The sequence below is a fragment of the Chaetodon auriga genome, chromosome 21 (assembly GCF_051107435.1).
Source record: "Chaetodon auriga isolate fChaAug3 chromosome 21, fChaAug3.hap1, whole genome shotgun sequence".
Taxonomy (NCBI): domain Eukaryota; kingdom Metazoa; phylum Chordata; class Actinopteri; order Chaetodontiformes; family Chaetodontidae; genus Chaetodon; species Chaetodon auriga.
In genome coordinates, this window is record NC_135094.1 from 8,494,924 (window position 1) to 8,519,040 (window position 24,117).

Here is a 24,117-nt window from a genome sequence, read left to right on the forward strand (position 1 = left end):
TTACCAGTACAACCCATAAAAACAACACTCCCCCCCCCCCACTGTCATCTCCCATGAAAAATAACTACAATAATTTTCAATAGGCGGCCCACATGCTACATTTATTCAGTTCTATGCAGCTACTGTATGAGCAAAGGTGCCACCAAAAGTCCTGCAGGAGATGCACAGGTGTGACATGCTCACAGCCAGCTCACTTACACTTTCCATATCTCCACCTTCTTCAGGAGGAACATCAGACTATAGCTTGTAATCAGTGTGCAAAGAGGGAAAAGCGAGGGAAAATATGAGTGAGAAAGTGTGAGCAGTGACTCAATTTGCAGGTCTTTCTGCAGGCTAAATGATAGGCATATGAAATTCCACACATTCCCTTTGTGCCCTGAAGGCCGCCAAGAGTCTACGTTTCAAATCTGCCCTAAACATTAATTATGATATTCTGGCAAGTCTCGCGGGAGCTTTAACATTTGACACAGTCTTGGTAATCCTTGTTTTCACCTTCTGATCTTCACCCCTGAGCCACACTGTATGAGCATGGAGTAGCGAATGCTGCAAAGGGTGCAATAGCTCCTCTTTGGGGTCACACTTATACCTCTGAAATGTGTTGGAGGGCGTCTGCTGTTGAGCTGAAGTTGTGTATGCATTAGTAGCAGTTTATTGGTGCCAAAATATTCCCAGTTTGAAGGCACTGCACCAATGGCAGAGAGTTGAGATATCACTCTGTACACATATTAGGGCAAAATCTGGCTAAGTGGCAAGTGTGAGTACATGCCTTTACAGCTGCAAAATTAGATGTTTAATAGATTTTTTTTTTTTTTTTTTACTTTGGCCAGATTGCAGATTTATTCTGCGGATCAGGACAGTTTTTCTGCACAATTCACGGTTAAAAAGCTACTATTAGTAACTCTAAGAAACAGATTGTTGCCATATGAATCATGCCCTTGTATGCAGCTGGGACTTTTATTTACATGACATCCCATATCGGTCCGGCAATCTAGTTTCAGGCAAATGCTGCACGAGCCTCTTGTGGTGCAGCAATTGCTAGAATCTCAAAGAAAGAAATTAAGATCACATGCCCTTCAATGTTACATTTATATTAAGTAAATCTGTGCATGCATGAGCAAAATCAGCCCAAAATGAAGGCTGGCAGTAAACGTGGCAGCACCTCCAACACTCAGCAGTGTAATTATCATCATATAGAGTCATTTGATGAAGCTTTATGGTGAAGAAAAGGGGGCTTCTGCTGTCTCGGGTTTGCATGTCATCTCACACGCTGCCACTCATGATAAATGAACACATTCCTGCTCCCCCATAGGCTGCGACCAACGCAATCATGTCCCTCCTGTCATAAACAGCAGTCGTTTTACTGGCTCCGTTAGTATTTCTATCGCTCCCAAGCAACTTTCCCGCAGTTTACTGAGTGAGTGCTGAGAGTAACTGCAACACAGAAATAAAGATCCTGTGAAAACTGACAACCAGAGTGCTGCAACGTGTCAAAAGCCTGGAGGAAGGAGGGTCTGAGCCACTATGCTGTTAGTGGGTGCATCAAAATAACTCCCCTAGCGATGCTCTCTGCGCGCATGTACTTCTCTCTTTAGCTGATTTATTGGAGTATTTGGGATATAAACGCGACCCATTTTTCTTGCACAGTTTAATCGCGTTACAGTGTTAAGTCCAACCACTGAAATTCAAAACATATGTATGGATTTGATGTGATTGACAAGCCTCGCAGGGACTCGATGGGTAAAAGTTATCAGTGTTTTCTGCTGCTGTTAGGTTACACTGTGAGATTTACACACGCTTTTAAGTGATTAAAACGGGAGAATATGAACCTTTTATGCTCTTTAGTTACACACTGCACCGGATTTAATCAGCACTTATTTACGTAATTGGTGCAAAACGAAGCCTTATAAGTGAATTCTGAAAATTAAAATCAATTAATTCAGAAGGATGTTGGGGGTAAAATTATATGTTTTTATATTTAATTGAATTATATGTTATTTTATTTTTTTGTAAATAGGTCTTGCCACTTAAATCTACAGTTTATGGAAGTTATGATATTATTTTAACAGACAAAAATCTGTCTGAATTTGTCATTTATTTACATTCATTACATTTTAATGTGCCCTACAGCACAGCCGCCTTTGGAGAAATTACCGCTCCGTGATTGTGCGTCCAGGCCAGCGTTTGTTTACACTCGTGAGAGACGCATGACAGAAACCTGGAGGAATCCCACCTCCGAGAGCTCCACTGACCCGTGTGTCCATCCAGCAGAGATGTAGGTAGACCTGCGCGGTGACATGAATGGTAACAAGTTTATCCCTCCCGCGATACGAAGCGTGCGCGTCCTGGAGCGTCGCGGGGGTCCTTAAACGCGTCTTCAACGTGTTTACAGCACACAGAAGCGAGAAATTAATCACCTATGGAAACTCGTGTTTGCCTATTCAGACGCTGTGCTTGATTTTTCCCACCCCTCTCCATCCTGCCCTGTTTCAGTGCTCCTTTTTTTTTTCTGAGCAGGTCACCAAAAAGTTTACAAACACCTATGAGCCATTGACGTCCCCTCCAGCCCGTCTGACTGCGAACATCCATCCGCTCAATGGGACGTGTCACGGCAGCGCATGTCCCCTCACAAAAGACAATTGTGATTTAGACAAACATTGGGGGGAAACATAAAGGCAAAGGTCAAGTCCTCTTTCAGTTCAAGTGTGCTCCGATTCACCTACAACACAACGGGCACAAAGGGTTGCAGCTACCTCCGTTTCTAAAGGGGGATGTGATTACCCGCTTTACGGCGGAGGAGGAAGATGCTGATTCTCAACCTGATTCGCATGGAAATAAGAGGAAGAGCATTCAGCACAAATGAGCAGATGATTCTTTGGGCTCCTTAAAGGCAAGCCCTGCCTCCCACACTCCTCACCTCCTCAGCAAACACACGCGGGAAGAGAGGGACGTTACAACCTGAATTCCTGACATACGATAAACAAAATTATTATCATTTTAATTATCGTGCCCGAGAAGAAAAAAAAAAAAGCATTTTCTACAATTGAGGCATGGGTTCGTGCTTGGCTTTTTTGTATTATTACTGCAACTTCAATTATTTCTAGAACAGAGGGATTAGCAGAATAAGTAGTGTTAATTGCGCGGCAGGTATAACGAGCAGGTCTAATCCTTCTTCCCCCCTCTTTGTATTGAGTTTTTGTGGGCTTAATGAGTGGCAGGTAGGGCTGCTTCCTGCTTTCTCACATGCTCAAATAGGCCTCTCACTGCTTGCAGTCCTGGACCCTGGCTGTGTACAGGAAACAATTGATTTTGAGCATAAAGTTAATTATGCCTAGAAATTAGACAGCCTTAACGTTGGGTGAGGACTCAGAGGTTTGATTTCCTGACAGTTCTCAACACACACTCACATATCATCCACGCATGTGCGTTTTTTCTTTTTTTCTTTCCCTATAGGCTGTGCAATAACGTGAGGGGAAAACGACACTTACCTCGTCTGCTCTTGCACTGGTTGTGCTTTTATTTATTTTATTTTTTTTATCATATTCCTTTAAAAAAATGTTGCTCTACTTGCAGTCATTTTTATTCCAGCCTTAGTGGCGAATTTGCAGAAATAAATGAACAAAAAAGTCTTTGGGCTTGCGTCTGCGCTGGTCTGAGTAGTTTCCAAGGCTACACAAATCAGTATTATGAAGATAGCCTAAGCTCAAAGAATGTCACAGTGGTCGACTTATTATTGAAACCAAGAAAAAAAAAATCTTATTGAAACTTTTTTTTCTTTTTTCTTTTGATGAATTAACTCGTGGACCAGGAGGATAAGCCTCGCATAGCGTCTTCTGCGCTGAAGTGGGAATATGTATATATATTTTTAAAGTGCTGCTTTGTGTTTCTTTGGACAGAATCAAGTGCCTTTAATTCACTGAGACTCCGAAATAAGAGTTTTTAACCAGAATTATGGCGTAAAATGCATTAGGACTATCATTATCATGGTTGCTGCTGAAGTGAACAGTGGCAGCAAAGTTTCCACGGACAGATAAAGACCCGCTGACCCCTCTGAGAGGAACTTTAGCCTACATATGGTTTACGCGTCAAACTGAAATTGCCTGCCGCTGAAAGGGTTTTCTTTAATTCTATTACCGGACGTGGGCTCGCTTTGTTTCAATGCCGTCGTATCAAAATGATTGACAAAGTAATAAACGCGTCATGCTGCTGCATCTGATTATGCCGCGGCATTTGCATCGGACATTGAGGGGAATATGACAACCCTGACACGCTGGGGATTTGCTCTGTCAAATAAACACGTCTCCAAGGATCTATATTGTTGCGGTGACAATGCCTCCCGTTCATTGAATTTCAAAGTATTCCAAGTTGGTGTATCGTTTTGATCAGCGCTGGGTTTCAGTGTGTGTGCAGCTCTGGCGTGCGTTGGGTCGAAGGAAGAGGAAATAATGATATGAACGAATGAATAAATAAACGGTTGGCCTGAGCGGAAATTAACTCTACACCGGCGACACTCTTCTATAATTAATATCCCCCCCCTCCTCCGCTGTTCCACCTCCTCTTCCTCTCCTTCGTTTCACAGGTTCAGTCCTCCAAGTGCCTCTTGACGTTGTAGTGGTCACACAAGCTGCGTGCACAGCAAAAATATCCGTTTTAACAAATCATGCATTACACTGTGTATTTATCTCTTTATTTTTCTGTGGAAGTGGAAAATATCGCAGTGGGATGTTCTCACACTTGTCAAAGTTGCTCCAAAAATGCGCGCAAAACACGGTTGAATTTTGAGCTACTTCTTTAAAAATATGTATATTTTTTAGGTATTTTTTTATTGTATCTTATTCATTTAAATAATAATAATCTCACTGACATTTAACACTTTTTCTACAGGCTACTGGCATTATGGATGGAGGCCATTTATATCCCACGGCGTGCCCACCTCCAGCAGGTGATCCTGATGTCGTAACGTGTCAGCGGTGGCCTGACATAAGTATAATAATAGTTAATAGAGCGTGATAGAGAGAATGGTATTAAACCTAACAAAGATGTGTCAAAAGCAAAAGTCTATGTCTTCATTAGCTGGATCTCCAAGGACCGTCGAACATTTCATTAGTTTGTAATTTATGAATGTTTGACAAATATTAAAGAGTATGTAAATATGAGAGGCATAATGTCTTTCCTGCGGGAGATGGCGAAATGACCCAAAGTCTTCGATACTGCTACACTGATCACATGCATTATGCCTCTTCTCAAACTGTGCATTTGCTTGTCTATTTGGAACATATTTCCAGTCTGACGTGTGAAATAGTGCAGATAAACCAATGATTCATAATACTGGCAGCATTTGCATCCCCTAATACTCTGTGTTATTTTGATATATGATGATATACTGTCTCTTTTATCGAGTGTAGAAACGCACTTTTGCCATTATGGCTTGGGCTAAATCAGTAGGAGGGTTCTTTTTGTCCTAAAACGGTTCATTTCCTTGTTTGTGAACCACTTCCAGTGCAGAACCATTATTTTGTTTTTATTTCAGCAGCACTGGCTATCTCAGCCTCTTCGGGCTCACGCATGGGGTCGTTGTGCTCAGCGCTGAAACTTGAAGCATGAGGCCTGCGGAACTTTAACATTTCTGTCCTTAGTAGAGTTTCATATTCTTTGTTGAATTGAACACACCTGTTCGCCGTGACTGCAGCCTCAGTGTCACCGAACACTCTCCCACATCACGCGGAGGTCAGCAGAGGATGATAAATTCACGTTATGATATATTACTGCGCGCCTTAGTCGCCAAAGGGCAAGTCCTCAAATTCAGAATCATTTATTCTGCATGATGCATGGCCCACTTTCTCTCAATCTGAGGTTTGAGTAGCCTACACCAGCCTTTTTTTTTCCTAAACAAACACCCTTATTCACATTAGGTTTCGAAATCTGAAATATTTTCCTTTGGTTTGTTGTTGTGAAACACTGAGAAGTTATTTTAAAAACACGACTCGTGTGTTAGAGCTCTGCGTAAATGCGCAGGAAGAAATCGAGTGCGCCACCAGATTACTGTTTACACTGAGCTGCGGCAGAAAGAATTGCACGTTTTCAATCCCCCATATTTTCCCTCCTCTTCATATGCACTTGCACGCGGCGACGTCTGAATAGACTCCTGGCAATATTTAGATCTATATGTTTGCAGCAACAAGTTCATATATGGAACGACTTGCATTAAAGAGGGAAGTCATCGTGGCTTACTCCTCCGTTCAGACCGCGAGATCAAGTGAGAGCAGGAGATCTCAGATCAAAAGAGACCAAATGAGCGGGTCGCTGATTCATTCATGCAGCTGCATTGAGACCAAGACCAACAGGCGTATCATACGCTGAAAAGGAGCTGCTATTCAGAGTGCAGGTGTGAAGTATGTGGCACATTCTGCCATATAATGTGGAGGTTGTTAGAAATCCGTGTTCGGGCCTATAGGCTACTGGGGGGCTGATTCGCTTTGGAGGGAGCCAGCTCATCTATGAAAGTAAAATAACTTGGTTTCCTGAAATCTGCGGATGACGGTAATCCTAAAACCTGGGAGTGGGGGGGTGGAGGTGGAGGCCGGTGGTGGGGGTCTATAAGGTCTTATTGGCACAGATTTTTTTTTTCAGCCTCTCCTGACTTATGTGAGGCTTGCCTGCTATATACAAAAGCTACCGCAGGGGTGTAGCCTTAAACCTGCCTCGACTCTGCTTGCTCACCTTTTTATATGCGGAATACAGTTAATTTAGCTTTAAAGGTTGTCATAAATCTTTATGACGGAAGCTCGTGGTAGCCTATACATCAAGAGCCATGTGATCGTGTAGTTAACTTGCGGGTGCGCACGGTTTGCCTTTTGACCTCACTCCTGCACACTCGATCAAAGTCGAAGAAATAAAGTGTAATGCTCCTTTACGGGAAGAAAAACGCTATAATCCTACAATAATATTTAGATGGAGGGGAAGGAAGGATGACGGTGTGAAATCGGGCATTCTGTGGAGATTTTTAGCCACATTTAAAATCTATTTGTTTATTGACTAGAATAAATGGTAAAATCAATGCCCTTCTCTCTTCGACCAGTGTTCCCAGGATGCCAGCTCTATTATAACAACTCTGTCCTGCTTTTCCGGTCTGCTTCTGGTGGCTCTATTGCACCTGTCTGCCTTTCTCCTTATTTTCCATGCCAATTTCGGCCACTTCATTCCTGATAATTATGACCTGGTTGGTGTAGGAGGTGCTGATGGTGGTGTTGGAGCGTGGGGTGGGCGTGGAGGAAGAGGCGGAGGGGGGACTGATGAGGGGTGGTGTGGAAGGAGAGGGGGGGTGAGCCTTTTACTCCTAGACTGCTAATCCCCCTATTAAAAGGGTTTTGTTCAATAATGCCGGACAGTTTCCGGAAGTAGGATTACCGCCTCCATTATTTTACAAAGAAATGATATTTCACACTCAAATGAGCCTTAGGATGCAGCCGTGCTGGTGAGAGGGCCTTGGAAGAAATGAAATGGATTCATTTTCTTTTTTCGAGGCGCTTTGGAAGTTTTGTCCTCCCCTCTTCTTTTTTTATTTTAAAACATCTCCTCTTCTATAATTAATGAGAATATTTCCTGTGAAACTGTGATGCCGCCACCAGCTTCCTGTTTTGTTTCTTGGAGAGGTCTGGCGTTCGTGTTGCTGCTCCACTGGAGAGTCTCTCCTCCTCCTCCTCTTCCTCCTCCTCCTCCTCTCTCTCAGACAGACACACCTGTTCTTGATTCTTGACCCCAGAGCTGATATCAGATCAGAGGTTGTCACTCAGCTGAAGGTGGGAAGCCCCGATGAGTGAACCCAACGGGACCAGTTGTTACAGATCCTCTCGTGCAGCTCTGGCTGCCTGTGGGATCCAGCGTCTGCGCGCCGGGAATTTAACTTTCACAATAAAAGCAAACAATCATCATATCCGCGCTGTGGTGCAAACACCAGTTCACTTAACACTTACATTGGAGCCGAGCTTCCTCGCTACTTGTACACCAGCTTCATTTCTGACTGAACGCAGGATGTTTATATTTGGTCAGAGTCATAAATTGTTCCGCGTAAATGTCACTAAACTGTTGCAGAGCAGACGAGCGCAGTCCTGCAGCACCGGGCCATGATTTTCTTTTACTTTGTGGCTTCTAAATGAACGCAGGGCCTTTTCTCTTTGATCTCCGGCTGCAGTAAAGATCACATTCAGAAACACTTGGGCTAAAAAACACTTTGCCGTACCTTACTGACTCGTGTTATAACTCTCTCCCTCTCTCCTTCTTCCTCTCATGAAACAACCCTTTAAAAATGTTGCCTATCCTTCACTCTCAGCGTTGAATGGAAAATGTTTTTACGCGACTCAGTTAGTTCTTGTCCGTTTTGACGACTGGAACTAAAAGCTTTAGACGGCCCAATAGAGAGGAGCCCAATAGAGAGGAGCCCAACAAATCGGTGACAAAAGGCTTTCCGTGTCATCAACGTCGTTCAGACGACCTAGAAGAATCCCTCTGATATCAACTCCCACTTCAAAGACTCCCACTTTCAATTGAGATCCAACTATCTTGTTTTTTTCGTCCTTCCTTTGTTTTTTTTTTCTTTTCTTTTCTTTTTACGCACAAGAACTGGTGCCAAAATCACCATCATCTTCTTCTGTTTGGTTGGTTTAGTGTTTTTTTTTTTCCCCTCTCTTTTCTTTCATCTGGGCCTCTTCCACAGAGCAAACTGTCATGCACTTAACCAAACTCTATATCAGAGAGTTGTAGCTCTGTTGTTTCCACCCACTTCTGCCTCAGTCAAGGCCGGGGTGAATTTTACCCCTCCGCCAAAAAGTTCTCCCACACAGCACAACAGAGCCCTTTTTTTTTCGTCTTCTGTAAACTGAAAGTTTTCACTCCTCTTCAACTCTATTTGACACTTTTCATTTTATTTTACACTACTGGAAAAAAAAAATAGGACTGAAAAAGAAAGTGTTCAGAGCTGAAATAATTAATTTCCACGTCTGTCATGAACATGTGCAGTCATCATTACAGGCAGCGCAGCTCTTCTGGTTTTACACATTTCATGTATTGAGCCTAAAATATGATTATGGTTAAATGTGTCCATTGAGCAGTTCGGCCCTCTCGCCATGCAAGTCTATTATGGTGGGAGACAACTGCGTTTTAGCGGCTTCTCCTTTGATTGTCGTAAAGTAGGCCTGGAGCAAAAGAATATATTTTTCTTCTTTATACTGCCCTCGTCTGCAATATAAAGGACATAGATTACCGTTTCCTACCCCATGGGAAGCAAATATTACATTCTTTAGAGCAGGCTTTTGAGTCCACGGACTTGGCCCCATATCATTTGAGTTTGACTTGGCCATTGCTATAGAAATCTTAATTCACCATGAGGATTCACCGTCGTGAAAAAATGGCTCTTTGTACCAAATGCTCTTTGAAGTCTGGATCAGAATATTGTAGACCTTCATCAGACTCTGCCCACGTCTGCCTCAGCCCGCAGCTCAGCTCAGCTCAGAAAGTAAGACTTTAACACAAGTGGGGCGCAATTGAAGTCGCTCCCTTTAACCGAGAAACACTTTAGAAAATAGAAGGTTTAAATGTAACGCAAAGGGCTTTTCTTTACATTTATTTCTTTGGGTTTTTGCAGTTTTGTCTGAGTCTGAAAAGCAGAAGTTGGTGCGTCATTTCTCGAGCTTAGCTGCAAGCTGTGCGTAAACAGCAACAGTTTTCTTTTGTTTTCATGGAAATATTATTTTTAAAGGCATAAACAAGTTCAGAAATTTTGCACATATTTTTTTTTTTTTCCCCAGAGAAGTGAGTAATTTTAAGAAAACTAACATAACCGGATGTAAGTTCCAGATAGACGCAGAATAGCTCAGCAGATTTCACTTTAGTCATACAAGATTTATTCAAAATACTCACAAATTACAAGGCAATTCGGTACGCATTTTGAGAGCCGCTCGATTTGAGATATTCAAAAAAGGAAAAATATATATATTGACGACAATGATACAAAACCACAAAATGCCCACTTTGATAAAACATTTAGAGTTTCACGGTCGTATATCAAATACTGCAGGGCTATGAAACAGTTCGATTGTTTACCCTCTGCACAAATGGGGGAAAAAATGCTGTAAACATAAAATGTTTGTACAAATAACGGCAGTAATCGGTAAGAGACTGCTTTCAGACAGATCCTTACAAAATTATCAACATCAACACATCGAAACTTACAAAATTTACAAATGTACAGTTTTGCCCTAATTGAAACATGCACTTTGGTTCGATAATACAAAAAATCCTCCAAGGTCAGATTGAAAAATAAATAAAAACATATTGAAGTCAAAACTCGAATTTACAAAATAACTTTACACCGACATGCCTAGCCTACAGTAACGTACCACATAGTCTAAGGGATTTACACGACTCTGTCCACAAGTGGAGCAGTGGGCCGTCAGGGCGTGTAGGCACCGAGCCAACCGTTTTCAATCGCTGAGGTTTGAATATATATTCTTTTATTGTGCCTGGAAATTAGCACGTCTTTAAGGTTTGCACACTTTCCTTCCAATGCGGTTAAAATGCGTCTCTTGGCTCTGGGTGTCTGGTAGCTCATCCAAAAAGGGGGGACCAGTGGGCCTTCACGGGCGTGCAGGCACCAAAGCCAAACCATTTTTAATAGCCAGGCTTTTCAAACTGTCACTTCTGGCACCGCGCTGCAGCTCTGCTGGGTTAAAACGCGTCCCTCGGTTCCGGGTTTCTGTACGGTGGCTCGTCTGTGGGGTCGGGCGTGGAGCGCCCGCTGGGCGGTGTTTGGGCGCCGCTGGCACCTGAGCTGTGACACACGTACCATTCGCTTAAATTCGCGGCCTGGGAGGCTCCCACCGGTTCCGACAGCACCGAGGAGCCCCCTGGCTCCCGGCCCAAGTCTGAGGAGGGGGAGACCAGGGACGGGGTGGATGACTCGTAGCCCGAGCTGGGCGGGGGGGACTTGCAGTGCACCTTCATGTGTTTCCTCAGGGAGCTGGGGTGTGTGTAGGACTTATCGCAGCCTCTCACTTTGCAGTTGTAGGGCTTATCGCTGGTGTGGACGTGGGAGTGCTTTTTCCGGTCACTGCTGTTGGCGAAGCGTCTGTCGCAGCCGTCAAACTCACATTTGAAGGGCTTCTCACCTGTTAACAGAGATGATGACGCAATAGAGGAGAAATCAATACATTAAACCATGTTATCTGGTTATTTTATGAGACCCCCCCCCAAATTTCTAGCAGCTTGATGTTTGAATACATTGATGTATGGGTGACTCCAGCCTATGGGCACACATGGGCTAAGAATAAACTACGGTAAGCAACAAGTATCAAAGTACCTGAGATCGAAAGAAAGAAAGAAAGAAAGAAAGAAAGAAAGAAAGAACGAAAGAGATTTAAAGCTGGCACTTTCATTATTTTTTGTTGTTTTTCATATGTGGTTTTATTATTATTACATCTATTTTTATTTTTATTTTATTTTTTTTGTATTTACAATAAGCACACTTCCCCCACCTGCACTCTAAAAAGTTTGCCTGTTTGGACAGACCTGCCATGAGTCTCAGCCTGGTGTAAACAGGAGGGCTGAACCCCCACCGTCCTGGGTCTATACCTGGCGTCTGCATGCATCAAGGCATACGTCAAAACAGACAAGCTAAGAGCACAGACCTAGCAGGCCTAAAACCAACTGAAAAGCATGATAAATGAAACCATCGCCACTGCCAGGCTTCACCCACTGCGTGAAATAACGGCAGCCTGTCTGCTGTTTGAAAATCCTGCAAATGGTTGCGGACTGCAACTAATTTTGCGTCTTAATAACAAGTATTCCTACCTGATTATGACAAGGCAAAAAAAAAGAAGAAAAAAAAAGACAATCTGAATAAATTACACGGAAATCATCCACTGCTGATTTTTCTCCTCCGATTAAAGCTTTTGAGAATATGTAATTGCCTCTGTCTAATTACACTTGCGGGTTGAATATCAATTTGACCTTCAGCTGTTGGGTTGAGAGAGCCAATCAAGGATATTAGTGTAGTACAAGAAACCGTCGAGGAACAGACCCCAGGGGCAGCCCCAGTCATAACCACACTTTCGGATAGGTTTTAAACATGATACCAAAGACCAGGCCCCTTGGGAGTCAACACACAGAAATAATTTAACAGATTTGTACTTAGGTAATGTGAGCAAATTATATGAATAATACATAGAGCGCAGAAATGGAGCGGAGGGGGGAAGTGCCATGCAGCCACGAAAAAAAAGAGGGAATGTAATCATTGTATTCATTTACAAGTCTGACTCGACATTTTGAGGCCCTTTTTTTTTTTTCGTCTCCTCACTGGCTCCACTGGGCCACAGAGGCAAGCAGCCATACTACACTGGTGTGTGCTTTTAAAGTTAAAAACCAGAGCTGCATATGTGCACACGTCAGTGCTCATTGACGCTCTGCCAACCTGTTGGTGAATTATTTTAGCCGCCTGCACTTGTCGACTTGTTGCTTTGGCTCCAGGCTATCGAGAGCTGATCATTCCAAAAGCGTTATTGCACCAGGCATCCATGACATATCACTAAAACATAAGGGTAACATAAGCCTTCAAATACTCTAAATCAAAGCACTCTGTGCAGCTTTAAATTTAATAGTGCAAAACAAATTAAAAAAAAATCCAACTATCATCATCATCATAACAACTAATTAATATTATCATCATTATTATTATTAGGGGTTGAAATAAAGCAACATGCTTTAAATAGCAAATAAACAGAGCAACAAGTGGCGGGGGTGGGGTGGGGGTAAATAAAAGCATCATCACCACATCATCATATCAGTTACACTGAACGTGAAGATGCACCTCTCCAACTTTGCTGCCAGTCATGTGTGGCGTGCACTGAGCTACATGGACAGGACCTGACGTGGGTCTCAGTCTTTGTGCTGTGGTGTAAACAAGAGGCTGAACAGTTAAACGCCTGAGTGAGCGTGCCATAATCCCCATGCTCAACCTTTGTGGAGAACCTTGCACTGGTGCAGCTCCTAACAAACAGGTGGCCCAGAAGCTGCATGCGTGCAGATCCATCAGCAGCAGCGCGCATTGATTGATTGGCATGGCTCATCAGGGCTTATTTTGAATGCGTGAAAGCAGAGAAAATAAAATTAAAGCTAAATTAAAAAACAAGATGTAATTTATGCAAACATGACTAACTCCTGTCTGGCTGCTATGCAAAGTCTACATTTGAATTTCAGAATGCGACTCGATTTTATTTTACATGTTACAGAGCATTTACAACATTTCTTTTCTTTTTCTTTTTTTTCTGAATATACAGCTACTGACCTGTGTGCGTCCTTTTGTGAATCTTAAGATTCTCGGATCTTGCGAACACTTTCCCACAGCCAGGGAACGGGCATGGAAACGGTTTCTCCCCGGTGTGCACACGAATGTGATTTACAAGTTTGTACTTGGCTTTAAATGGTTTGCCTTCCCTCGGACACTCTTCCCAAAAACATATATGGTTCGCCTGCTCGGGTCCTCCGACGTGCTCCACCGTCACATGCGTTACGAGTTCGTGCATGGTGCTGTAAGTTTTGGAGCAAAGTTTCTTCGGCGAGTGCTCCGGCTCCAGCCACTTGCATATCAGCTCTTGCTTTATCGGCTGCCTCATGTAGCGGAAAAAGGCTCCGGCTCCGTGGTGGTGGTGGTGGTGGTGGTGAGCGCCCAGATTCATGTTCAGATTCAGACCACCGTAGCCATGCAACGGCGAGGCGGAGAACGGATCAGCCCTGGAGCTTGCCACTTGACTCAAGTGATCAGACCTAACGTACATTTCTCCAGGTAGTCCTAACCTTATTTGTCCATTCAACGCTTGGCCACCCGGTGATCCGCTAGAAGGCTGGTCGTGATGGAGTCCGGAGAAGAGGGTATGGTTCCCAGCGTCAGGGTGATGACCATAGTGTCCGGGATAGCTACCTGTTGTTGAGACAAACATTCCGTGGTGAGAGGCTGAACCAGCAGTCTGGTCAGTCAGTACTGGCATGGCTTGAGCTGTCAGATCTCTCCGGATGAGGAAATCCCTACCTGCGGATAAAGCCTGGGCCGTGTGAGACATAGAATAGGGGACCGATGTCGCCTGAACCGGGCCAAAAGCTCCCGTTTGACTGGAGACCACTTCACTGTGGCCTGCCATATGATGATTGTGGTGGTGGTGATGGTGGTGGGGATAATGATGGGCTGGGCTGATTTTGAGGGCCGCGGAGTGCCCCATGTGTTCTGGCCCGAATGGACTCGGCCCCAGGCGGGGTTCCGCAGTAATCTCCCCAGGGTGCGAGTGAGCCATTGAGTGTGGATGGCTGCTGAACCCCGGGAAGCCTGTCACGCTCTGAGGGGTATGGTGGTGATGATGGTGATGGTGGTGAGCCCCTGCCAAGTCAACTAATCTCAGCGCCGTGTTCCGTTTGGAAAACGTAGGGTCCATCACGGGGCTTCCCAATGCATCCACGCTCATTACTTCCTAATTTTAGAATAACTTGACAGCAGGCAAAATAATAATGATGATGACAAATATATTTTAATCGCAATGAAAAATAAAGAAAAAAAAAAGACTTTATAAAGTTAAGTCTATCTGCAGACTACATGGAATCCCATTCGGTTGAGAGGCAGCAGCAGGACGCTTTGATACTGAATAGAGATTCATGGTAGGCGCTGCAGCCCGTGGAGCTAAACAATCACCCTGCGCTCTAATTGGTCAGAGCTCGGTGATTGACGTCACCAGTGACAGTTTCCAACGTGAAGAAAAATGTCTTAGTGACAGCGAGCAGCCAGCGCGCATGCGCAGTGCCTCGGGCAACGCTTGAGAAAAATAGTTGTTATGCAAAGGTTATTGTACAATAAAACTCCTAAAAAGTTGATCCAGATATACAGTCGCCTTTCTTTGTCGCAGGCAACAAAGGCAGCGCGGCTATGAAATAGCAATTTCCCCACTTTGATTGTGCAATTATACAACACACTGCCTCGAAAGAGTATGCATATTGTCACTATAAAAGTTGTAAGGATCATAAATAATGCAGTGATATCTTCATTTTGCCCCGCAACGTATGAAAGACAGTGTTACGCACAAATTACGCACAACTTTACGCATGTAACAGATCGGCGCCAGTGGAGAAAAACTTGTCAAGTTAACCAAAGGAAAACTCCACGTGGGAGTTTAAAATAGTCCGGAGCACATACCATCAATGTGCGCTTTGATAAATACCCATATTTACACATCCAGTCGCTTGCCCTTCAGCGCGCACTGCAGCGTTGACTTCGTGCTCTGCTTGGTGGGATCCGTGTGTGTAGAGAGTGTAAATAGGGCGAGCTGCGGCCATTGTCCCGAGGAAAAAAAAAATGTAATGGACGGGACCTGTTGTTATGATCCGGGGTAATTTTGTTTTAGACCCAGGACGGCAGCAGATGAGGGTCACAGGAGGTGGTGCCGTTGCAGACTTAAGTTCAGAATAAAACGTGTCTGTACTGTAAGTATCGGTTACTACAATATTATCAAGCAAAGTATAATACTCTGTCTCAGTGGTTCTTTTCTGCTTCCTGTTTGAATGTCTAAAAGGAAGGTATTAATTATGGATCATAACTAGAGACCGTGTAAATGATCTGCCAGTGATTATTATTTCCACAGACTTTGTCTCTTTAAACCATCGGCCGGCGAACAGGACTACTTATCACATTCAGCGTGTAGTCATTCAAATGTCGAGTAATGTCTGGATGTTACTGTACACGGATTATAGTCTGCAGGACGGTGGGCATTTTTCATCTCTGTAACAAACATGGGTGGACAAATTTTTAACTTACTTGAGATCACAAGTTTGAAATGTAGATTTTTTTTGTCTTACCCTTGTAATTCTGTATAATTATCAGCCATTACTGATTTATTATTTTAAGTGTTTTGATTTTTTTCTTGTGTGTTGGGACCAAAAACTGTGTTACCGGACGCTTCAGATTTTTTTTTGAGAGCGGATGTTTGGACTGAACGCTTAATCTTTGTAGCTGCAGACAAAAATAAATTATTGTGACCTTAAAGACGGTCACATGGTGCTGATCACTTTGATGTCGACTGTGAAATGTGGTAATCATTTCACTTCTGTGGTGATCTTCAGTAATTTGTGAGGGTTGTAAAGCTACAACCTAAACTGTCACAGGCGCTCTTTAGTTACACTTTTTATTTTTTCTACTTTTGCTGATAAGAAAATCAACTGGACATAATATGAACTTGTGTTTCTGGATGCCTGATTTTTTTTTTTTTTTTTTTTTTCCAGGTATAACCCAAAGCAATTAGCTGAATATGCTGAAAGGAACTCACTCGCATAGCTGATATTTTCATGTGAGAAACATAGTTTAAAAAAAAAAAAAAACCAACTATATTCCTCTCGGTTATTTCTCTGAATTGACTTGTCAAAATCTTGTGCTGACAGCGTCATATCCATCACGTTAGGAATTGAGTCAATATTTTGAGACATGACGGATCCAAAAGATGTTTATTAAATGGCCTTTGCGCAATGGGATCATGAGGCTCACAGCTGTAGCCTTCAAAGGCATCACAGCCCCAGCGTAATGCAAAACTTTGAAGTGCTATTTCTGGTCCAAGTTGTGCATGCAGTCACTCTTGGAGACAAGTAAGCAGGGGAGTTGTATAAGATCCCAAAGAACTAAAAAATAATAAAATAAAATAAAAATAAAGCTAAGTATTGCAGAGAGGTCTCATAAAACGTTGCTTTGGCTTATTGGCTTTCAATGTAAATCCAAAAAAGCTCCTGGTAGCCATTTTACATCCTGGAGTATGACTCCAGGATCATGGTAGTAAACGATTATTGGCCTTTCAATTAAGACGCATCTTTTATTACGCATAAAAGTTAAATATGTTAGATTCATTTTGAGGCACATGGGTGGCACAGAAACTTTAAATACACTTGCAAAGCAACGCATAATTCCGACGACTCTCTTCTTGGCACACAACTTCCAATTTAGCCTCACTTGTTGCACGTCTCAGCACACGACCTCCGGTCTTGTTCATTGATACGCCATTCTTACCGTTTTCCACCTGTTGAAAGATCCCTCCACATTTTGCATAGCAGAGTAGCGGGCTACCTAAAGCGCCGGTTCAAGTTGTAGGTCTTACTTGTTAAGTTGAGAACAACAAAAAGTTCCCCTCTTTGCCTGGTCTCTCAAGACTGACTTGGAGAATGCCTTGTAGAAACTAGCATAGTAGCCAAGAAGATATTTTAATGGTTCGCATGGCACGTCTGTGCATGTGGCTTTGAACTCTAGCAGCCGGAGGTTCCTGCAGAGAGCGCCGCAAATCCCACTTGATAACTTCGACAACCCACAACGTTTTGCACACAGGCTATGCATCACTGGCCTGCAAAAAAAAAGAGAAAAAAAGAAAAGTAAAAAAAAAAAAAAAAGAGAGAGTAGGTTGCACAAGCACAGACAAACTGTGATGGATACATTAAGCATACTAGTGAATCCAAGTTAAATACCGGCCTACATATTCAAAGTAACCTTTGTGAACGAGGGGTGATGCTGGTAAGCATGATGATGTGGAAATCTAAAGCACAGATGTTGCACTGGTGTGAGCTCCAGTGGACGCAGGAACATTGTTTTCAAAGGAGGCAGAAAACACGCAAGGCGCGCGCACAAGAGTCGGTACAACAAAACGTTGCGTGGACTTCCTCCGAAACGTGGAAGGGATAAGTTGATAATAACAGGCCTTTAAAGACAGCGATGACAGTGGGCAGACTTCATATCAAACCTCAGGGCTTCCCATGGGCTTCCCTGAGGAAACACGTGAAACTCGTCTCTTGCATATCTGGACCTGACACGCGTCATGAGGGTCCACCTTCGAATGCCACGAGGCTTGTTTACCATCCTGCCAGTCTAGCTGTAATAAATTAAATCAGTCTCATAATTTATTCTTCTGGCACTGTTCATCTATCAAGCTCGGGTCAGCTCCAGACAGACAGACAGACAGACAGACAGACAGACAGACAGAGGTAGATAGATAGATAGATAGATAGATAGATAGATAGATAGATAGATAATGTCTGAGTGCTTAATTGCACAAAAACGTCACCAATTACACCACCAAATGGTGTGCTTGGTAATCTAATGCCCCCTTGTTAACAAAGACAATCTGACACGTTTGCTTTACAAACTCTTCATTCAGTATGTGGCTGCAGAACGTGCTTCGACTGCCTACAAGGCCAGTTGTTGTCTTGGTGCCTCTCAACTTTTGTTTTGCTGTTATTCAGCCTTTTAACCAAATTCACAGTCAGCAATCTCACAATATCTGGGATTGATGATGCAAAGAGGCCAATAGAAGTGTGGGCCCTGCACCGTGGATTGTTATTTGGTGAGTGGATGTTATTGGGGGGAAAGGGGCTCCGCCAATGAGCGTGCGGCTCCGCGGCCACATGACTACCCCCCTCCTCTTCCATTCATCAGGGCTGGACTGTGTTGTCTTTTCAATTCATTTATCTGCAGGAATGATTGCGACTATCAGTCTAGAGCTCACCGCCTGACTGAGGAGGTGAAAGTTGCGCCACAGGAAGATAAACCGCAAAAGACAATATTGCATGTATACATGATTTTGCGTGTGCATCGGATGAGCGGTATAGGGGAATTCCTCGCGTCGTAAAAAGTAAACAGAAAATCGGTGGATTTGAGAGTTTGCTCAGTCGAGTGAGGTCCAAGAGATAGAGAGAGGGGGAGGAAGAATATCTGTGCGTGATTTTGTGATTTCTGCTCTCAGTCGTCTCGGCGAGTCTAGACTGAAGATGCTCTTGGACGCAGGACCGCAGTATCCCACCATAGGAGTCACTACTTTCGGCTCCTCGCGGCATCACTCAACAGGCGAAGTCACAGAGAGAGAAGTGGCGTTGGGGATAAATCCGTTCGCGGATGGGATGGGCGCCTTCAAAATAAACCACAGCTCCCACGATATTGGCTCCGGACAGACGGCGTTTTCCTCCCAGGCGCCCGGCTACGCAGCAGCCGCCCTGGGACACCACCACCACCCGACCCACGTTGGCTCTTACTCCACGGCGGCTTTCAACTCCACCAGGGACTTTCTCTTCAGAAATCGGGGATTCGGGGACGCCACCGGCGCGCAACACAGTTTGTTCGCCTCCGGAAGTTTCGCAGGCCCACATGGACACTCAGATGCAGCGGGGCACCTGCTCTTCCCGGGGCTCCACGAGCAAGCGGCGAGCCATGCGTCTTCCAACGTGGTCAACAGCCAGATGCGGCTGGGCTTCTCGGGGGACATGTACGGACGGGCCGACCAGTACGGCCACGTTACAAGCCCGCGGTCCGACCACTATGCTTCGACCCAGCTGCACGGCTACGGCCCCATGAACATGAATATGGCCGCGCACCACGGAGCAGGGGCCTTCTTTCGATACATGAGGCAACCGATCAAGCAAGAGCTCATCTGCAAGTGGATCGAGCCGGAGCAGCTGACAAATCCCAAAAAGTCGTGCAACAAAACTTTTAGCACGATGCACGAGCTGGTGACCCATCTGACGGTGGAGCATGTGGGGGGACCGGAGCAGACCAACCACATCTGCTTCTGGGAGGAGTGCTCCCGAGAAGGAAAGCCATTCAAAGCCAAATACAAACTTGTAAATCATATCAGAGTACACACCGGAGAAAAGCCCTTTCCGTGTCCGTTCCCCGGCTGTGGCAAAGTATTTGCTCGATCGGAAAATCTAAAAATTCACAAAAGGACTCACACGGGTAAGATCCGCACAGAGAGCGCTTTTTACTGCCAAATCCACGCTGACAATATCCCATCCAAAACATGCATGCGATCCGGCTTATTATTCATTAGGCAGCTGGGGTCTCTTCACTGGCATGTGATTCATGTCAACACAAAATATTTCACATGCTTTTATTTTTAAAACAAAAACAACAAAAACAACAAAAAAAGTCTTGTTATTTTATATTAAAAGTTAGATCTGTGATACATATTTAAACGTAATTAAGCGAATTAATCCACGAGCCTAAATGGGTTAAATCCAATTAATTATGTCTATAAGTAGATTATGGTTGTCTGTGTCAGATTTTAAAGTGGGGAAAAAAAAGGATGTCTTTTTATTCTCAGCCAGGATTAAGTTTGAGATAAACAAATCATGTGACGATGTGGGGTTTTCAAATCCAGTGTTAAATATTGTGCTTCCTTTTTTTTTTTTTTTTTTTCCTTCGTTTAGGTGAGAAGCCTTTTAAGTGTGAGTTTGATGGCTGCGACAGGCGGTTTGCAAACAGCAGTGACCGCAAGAAACACATGCACGTCCACACGTCGGACAAGCCCTATCTCTGCAAAATGTGCGACAAGTCATACACACATCCCAGCTCCCTCCGAAAACACATGAAGGTAAAACCCGATGGCTTTTCTTTCTCTCACTCTTCTCTTGTCTTCAGCGGAATCCTCAAATGTTATAACTGCTATTTGCTTGAAGCTGGTTTTTGACTGGAAACGAGAATAAGAATATTTATATTGTGTAATATTATTACGAGGAAAGGTTGCGGATTTATTCCAGAAATATAGAAACATGAGTTAATTTGCTTTGACACTTTCTTTCTTTCGTTTCTTTCAACCGGCAAATCAGATTAAGATCTTAACGAGAATAATCATGTTTTGGGTCTGCTTTGTTTAAGATTTTTCTGCAGACGTTCGTAACAGTCAAATCAGGACTTTCGATTTGTTTTGGCTGAATTTCTCCTGTCATGCATCCGCACCAAAACAAGCCCAGGAACAAGCAGCATGTGCGGAGGGAAAAAAAATGGTTTTTATAAACGTTTTTGTCTTCTCGTTACTCTTGTTGAAGGTCCACGAATCCACCAATCCGGGACCGCAGCCATCTCCAGCGGCCAGTTCAGGGTACGAGTCCTCCACACCTCCCACCATAGTATCCCCGTCCACAGAGAACCAGAGCAGCAGCTCCATATCACCAGCAGCCTCAGCAGTACACCACACAGCCAGCCACAGCACGCTGTCGTCAAATTTCAATGAATGGTACGTGTAAATATTTTTGGAAAAAAAAAGAAAGAGGAAAAAAAAAAAAGACTGCAGAATTAAAAAAAAAAATAAACTGCTTGGAAGCAAAGACTTTATAAAGTCAGCCAGCGAAACGTGGACTGAGAGAATCACGGGAGGCCCGAGCGATCAATTAAAGGCTGTCTTAATGTCAGTGAGAGAGAATGCATGGACAAAAAGGAGGCGAGGACAGCCACCGAGTTCACCCCCCCACCCACCCCCCCTCAATATTTCTTTATTTTTACTGAGAGACTTTCTCAAAAGAGATCTCCAAAAGCATGCTTATCTGCGGGCCTGAATTTTTGTACATACAAGGATTTCACCAAGCTGGGGAAAAAATGTAATATTTTATTTTGTAAATAGTTCTATCACAGTTTAAGGGAATTTGTGAAAATGTGGTCCCTACATATATGGAAAAATGAGATGGTTTTAAGAATATTGCGATGAATAGACTTCATTGAACAGAATGTTATAGTTGTGAACCAAATGTGAATTATTCAGTATTACTACAGTCTACACGTCGACCTAACCGACTCTTAGTATTAATGTGCTTTTGTAGCCTATTCAGTGCAACATTTTCGTCCAAGGTCCAGTTTGAGTAGCACAGTATCATTGTTGTTATTTAATGTCATGTCGATAAATCGTGTAGTGGAAGCCTGAAATTCCGTGTCAATCTGTTTATGTACGTGATAAATATAAAATCTCTGTCAATTGCTTTGTCTGAAAGGAAGTATTATTACATGTAAGTAGCTCAATTTTCCATATTTATCCGCATGTAAAGGACCGGTACCATGTTAGAAATGATCGGTATTTATGGAGAAATGCGCTCGTATGTAAAATTTAGTTTACAAAAAAAATGTTTGGATACATTTCGTACTATATTAAAGGATTAAAAAATATAATGCAATGCGTTGGGGGTTATTGGCTTCATTGGTGTTTGAGGCTGATCTCAACATGGGTGCTGTGTGAAACTAGTGGAGAGCATCAACAGAACAATGTGCTGCACATGATTCGCCCTTTTCAGCATAATAATGCATTTTAGTGCGAGCTCGACGAAAGCATGCACGCGTGTTTAGGTGCACAAATAATTCGAACTCATTACTGTGTGCGTGTGCATGCTTCTGCAAGTGTGTGTGTGTGTGTGTGTGTGTGTGTGTGTGTGTGTGTGTGTGTGTGAGAGAGAGAGAGAGAGAGAGAGAGAGAGAGGGAGAGGGAGAGAGAGAGAGAGAGGCTCATTCAAAGCTAAAGGTTATGTTTTAAACGCACCGTCACAACTTCCCTGACAGTCAACAATGAGGAAATTCACTCCCCCTGCTGCATCTTCTGTTTATCCAAAATTAACATCCAACACTTTGCCCTGCAGTAATGTGCAAATTAAATCGATTAATCACGGCGGTTGTTCCTCAGTGTAAACCGGAGTAGTTTGCGTTACTTAATTGTTCGGGAATCTAATTTTCAAATCTAATTTATTTTCTTTCCCGCGTTTGTCGGATTTCATAGATTTTAGGGAGAGCCGAGGAGTCAGTGTGGCCCCTCATTGTTCCTGGCTGCAGCTTGCTTGACCGCCCCATTAGGCAGAGATCACATCAGCAGCCGCCAGTGATCACGGTTAACACTGCCAGTGTGCACGGAGCCACGATCTGTCAGTCTGCAGCTTTGTCAAAACTGCTGCACACACCGAAAAGAGCCAAATAGCAATTTTAATCTTAAAAAGAATCTACACAGCGGCACAGGAGGTGTGTGTATGCATGTGTGTACGCATGTGTGTGTGTGTGTGCGCGCGCATGCCTCTCGTTTATATCAGCCAAAAAAAAAAAAAAAAAAAAACATCGACGCACTCCCACCATCTTTAGATGATTTGTCGAAATGTATTGAAATGTATTCATATTTTCTTTTCACGGACTATTAAATTTGGAGATAAATGAAGGATGGTAGGTAATAAAATGACTTTTTCGACTCTATTTAACACTATCTATCTAGGTTCCAGTGCTGATGCTTCGCTGCTATAGACAAGACGCACTCCACGCCGTGTGTATTCGTTTGAGAAAAGTCACTTTGCAGCTTTTATAGAAAAATGTTCACATGTAACTGGAAATATTAAAGTGGGTGTGTTAAAAACTAGCTCGTGGATTCTGGCCTGGCGGGATGTTCCACACATGCGCCATATTTAAATCCAAAGCTGATGCCAGTTTGACAAATGTAGTGATAGAAGCTAAATCCACCTTTAAAAAAAACAGCTTATCCATCATGTGAACTTGAAAAACGCCTGAAAATGTACAATTCAGTTTTAGAGTCTAATAATGATGGAAAAATAGTTCCCTGGAATACATTTTGAGTTTTGTTTAGATTGGTGGTTATCTGCCTCTTTGTGGCCACAGGCTTGAGTTTATTCTCCTTTTTATTTGCCTGCACATGTTTTTACTGAGGGGAGAAACTGCGACGTTTTAGCCCCCCAAACCAGCCAGACGCTGCTCCTTAACGCGCCAATGCGAAGCATGAACCCTGACTATGCTGTTTAATTTCCACCTCATGCTTCTGCCGTATTACTTTCCACTGAAGCTACACACTGCTGCTGTCTAAAATAAAATGCTCATAAAAAAAAAGGAGTCGACGACAGGCTGCAGCGCGTCTCTATAGAGCTGATGGTGACTCCAGATCAAATAGGAGCGCAGGAAAAACATCCACTTTAAATGTATTTACGCTCAAGAAATGACAAACACTCAGATATCGGGAAAGCGCAGGCGCCAGCATCATGAATATTTATTACCAGCACTTGTGGCCAGTAAACCGAGCCTGACGTTTGTGTTACCAAGGTAGACACTCTGCAGTTCAGCTGCGCATCAAATATCACACAGAATGGTGTTCAGCCTTTCACTTCATGTTGTTTCTTACACATTTTACAGTCAGATTTATCTCTTGTTTTCTGCAAAGAACTCACACGTTCAGTAAATCGATGCAGAATGGAAAAAAAGTTTACAATTAATACACAATAGGCTTGTTTTTTAATGCAATAAAGGCTGCATTTTCTAAATTC

At 43.4% G+C, this 24,117-nt stretch overlaps 2 protein-coding genes across 3 annotated transcripts; one reads left to right on the forward strand and one right to left on the reverse strand.

Moving 5' to 3' along the window:
* Positions 1–8,901: 8,901 nt before the first annotated feature.
* zic4 (zic family member 4) lies at positions 8,902–15,681 on the reverse strand. Of its 2 annotated transcripts, XM_076761304.1 has the most exons (3): positions 14,075–15,310; positions 13,334–13,966; positions 8,902–11,159 (listed from the first exon to the last, which is right to left on the reverse strand). In XM_076761304.1, the coding sequence occupies exons 1-3, from the start codon at positions 14,499–14,501 to the stop codon at positions 10,720–10,722; spliced, it is 1,500 nt and encodes a 499-aa protein (XP_076617419.1). In that variant the 5' UTR covers positions 14,502–15,310; the 3' UTR covers positions 8,902–10,719. The 2 variants fall into 2 exon arrangements, with proteins under 2 accessions (XP_076617419.1, XP_076617418.1); XM_076761303.1 differs by having other exon boundaries at positions 13,334–15,681.
* A 2,649-nt stretch (positions 15,682–18,330) lies between these two features.
* Positions 18,331–21,985, forward strand: zic1 (zic family member 1 (odd-paired homolog, Drosophila)). Its single transcript, XM_076761305.1, has 3 exons — positions 18,331–19,783; positions 20,257–20,420; positions 20,875–21,985. Exons 1-3 carry the CDS (start codon positions 18,823–18,825, stop codon positions 21,070–21,072), a joined length of 1,323 nt encoding a protein of 440 aa, XP_076617420.1. The 5' UTR covers positions 18,331–18,822; the 3' UTR covers positions 21,073–21,985.
* The last annotated feature ends 2,132 nt before the right edge of the window (positions 21,986–24,117 follow it).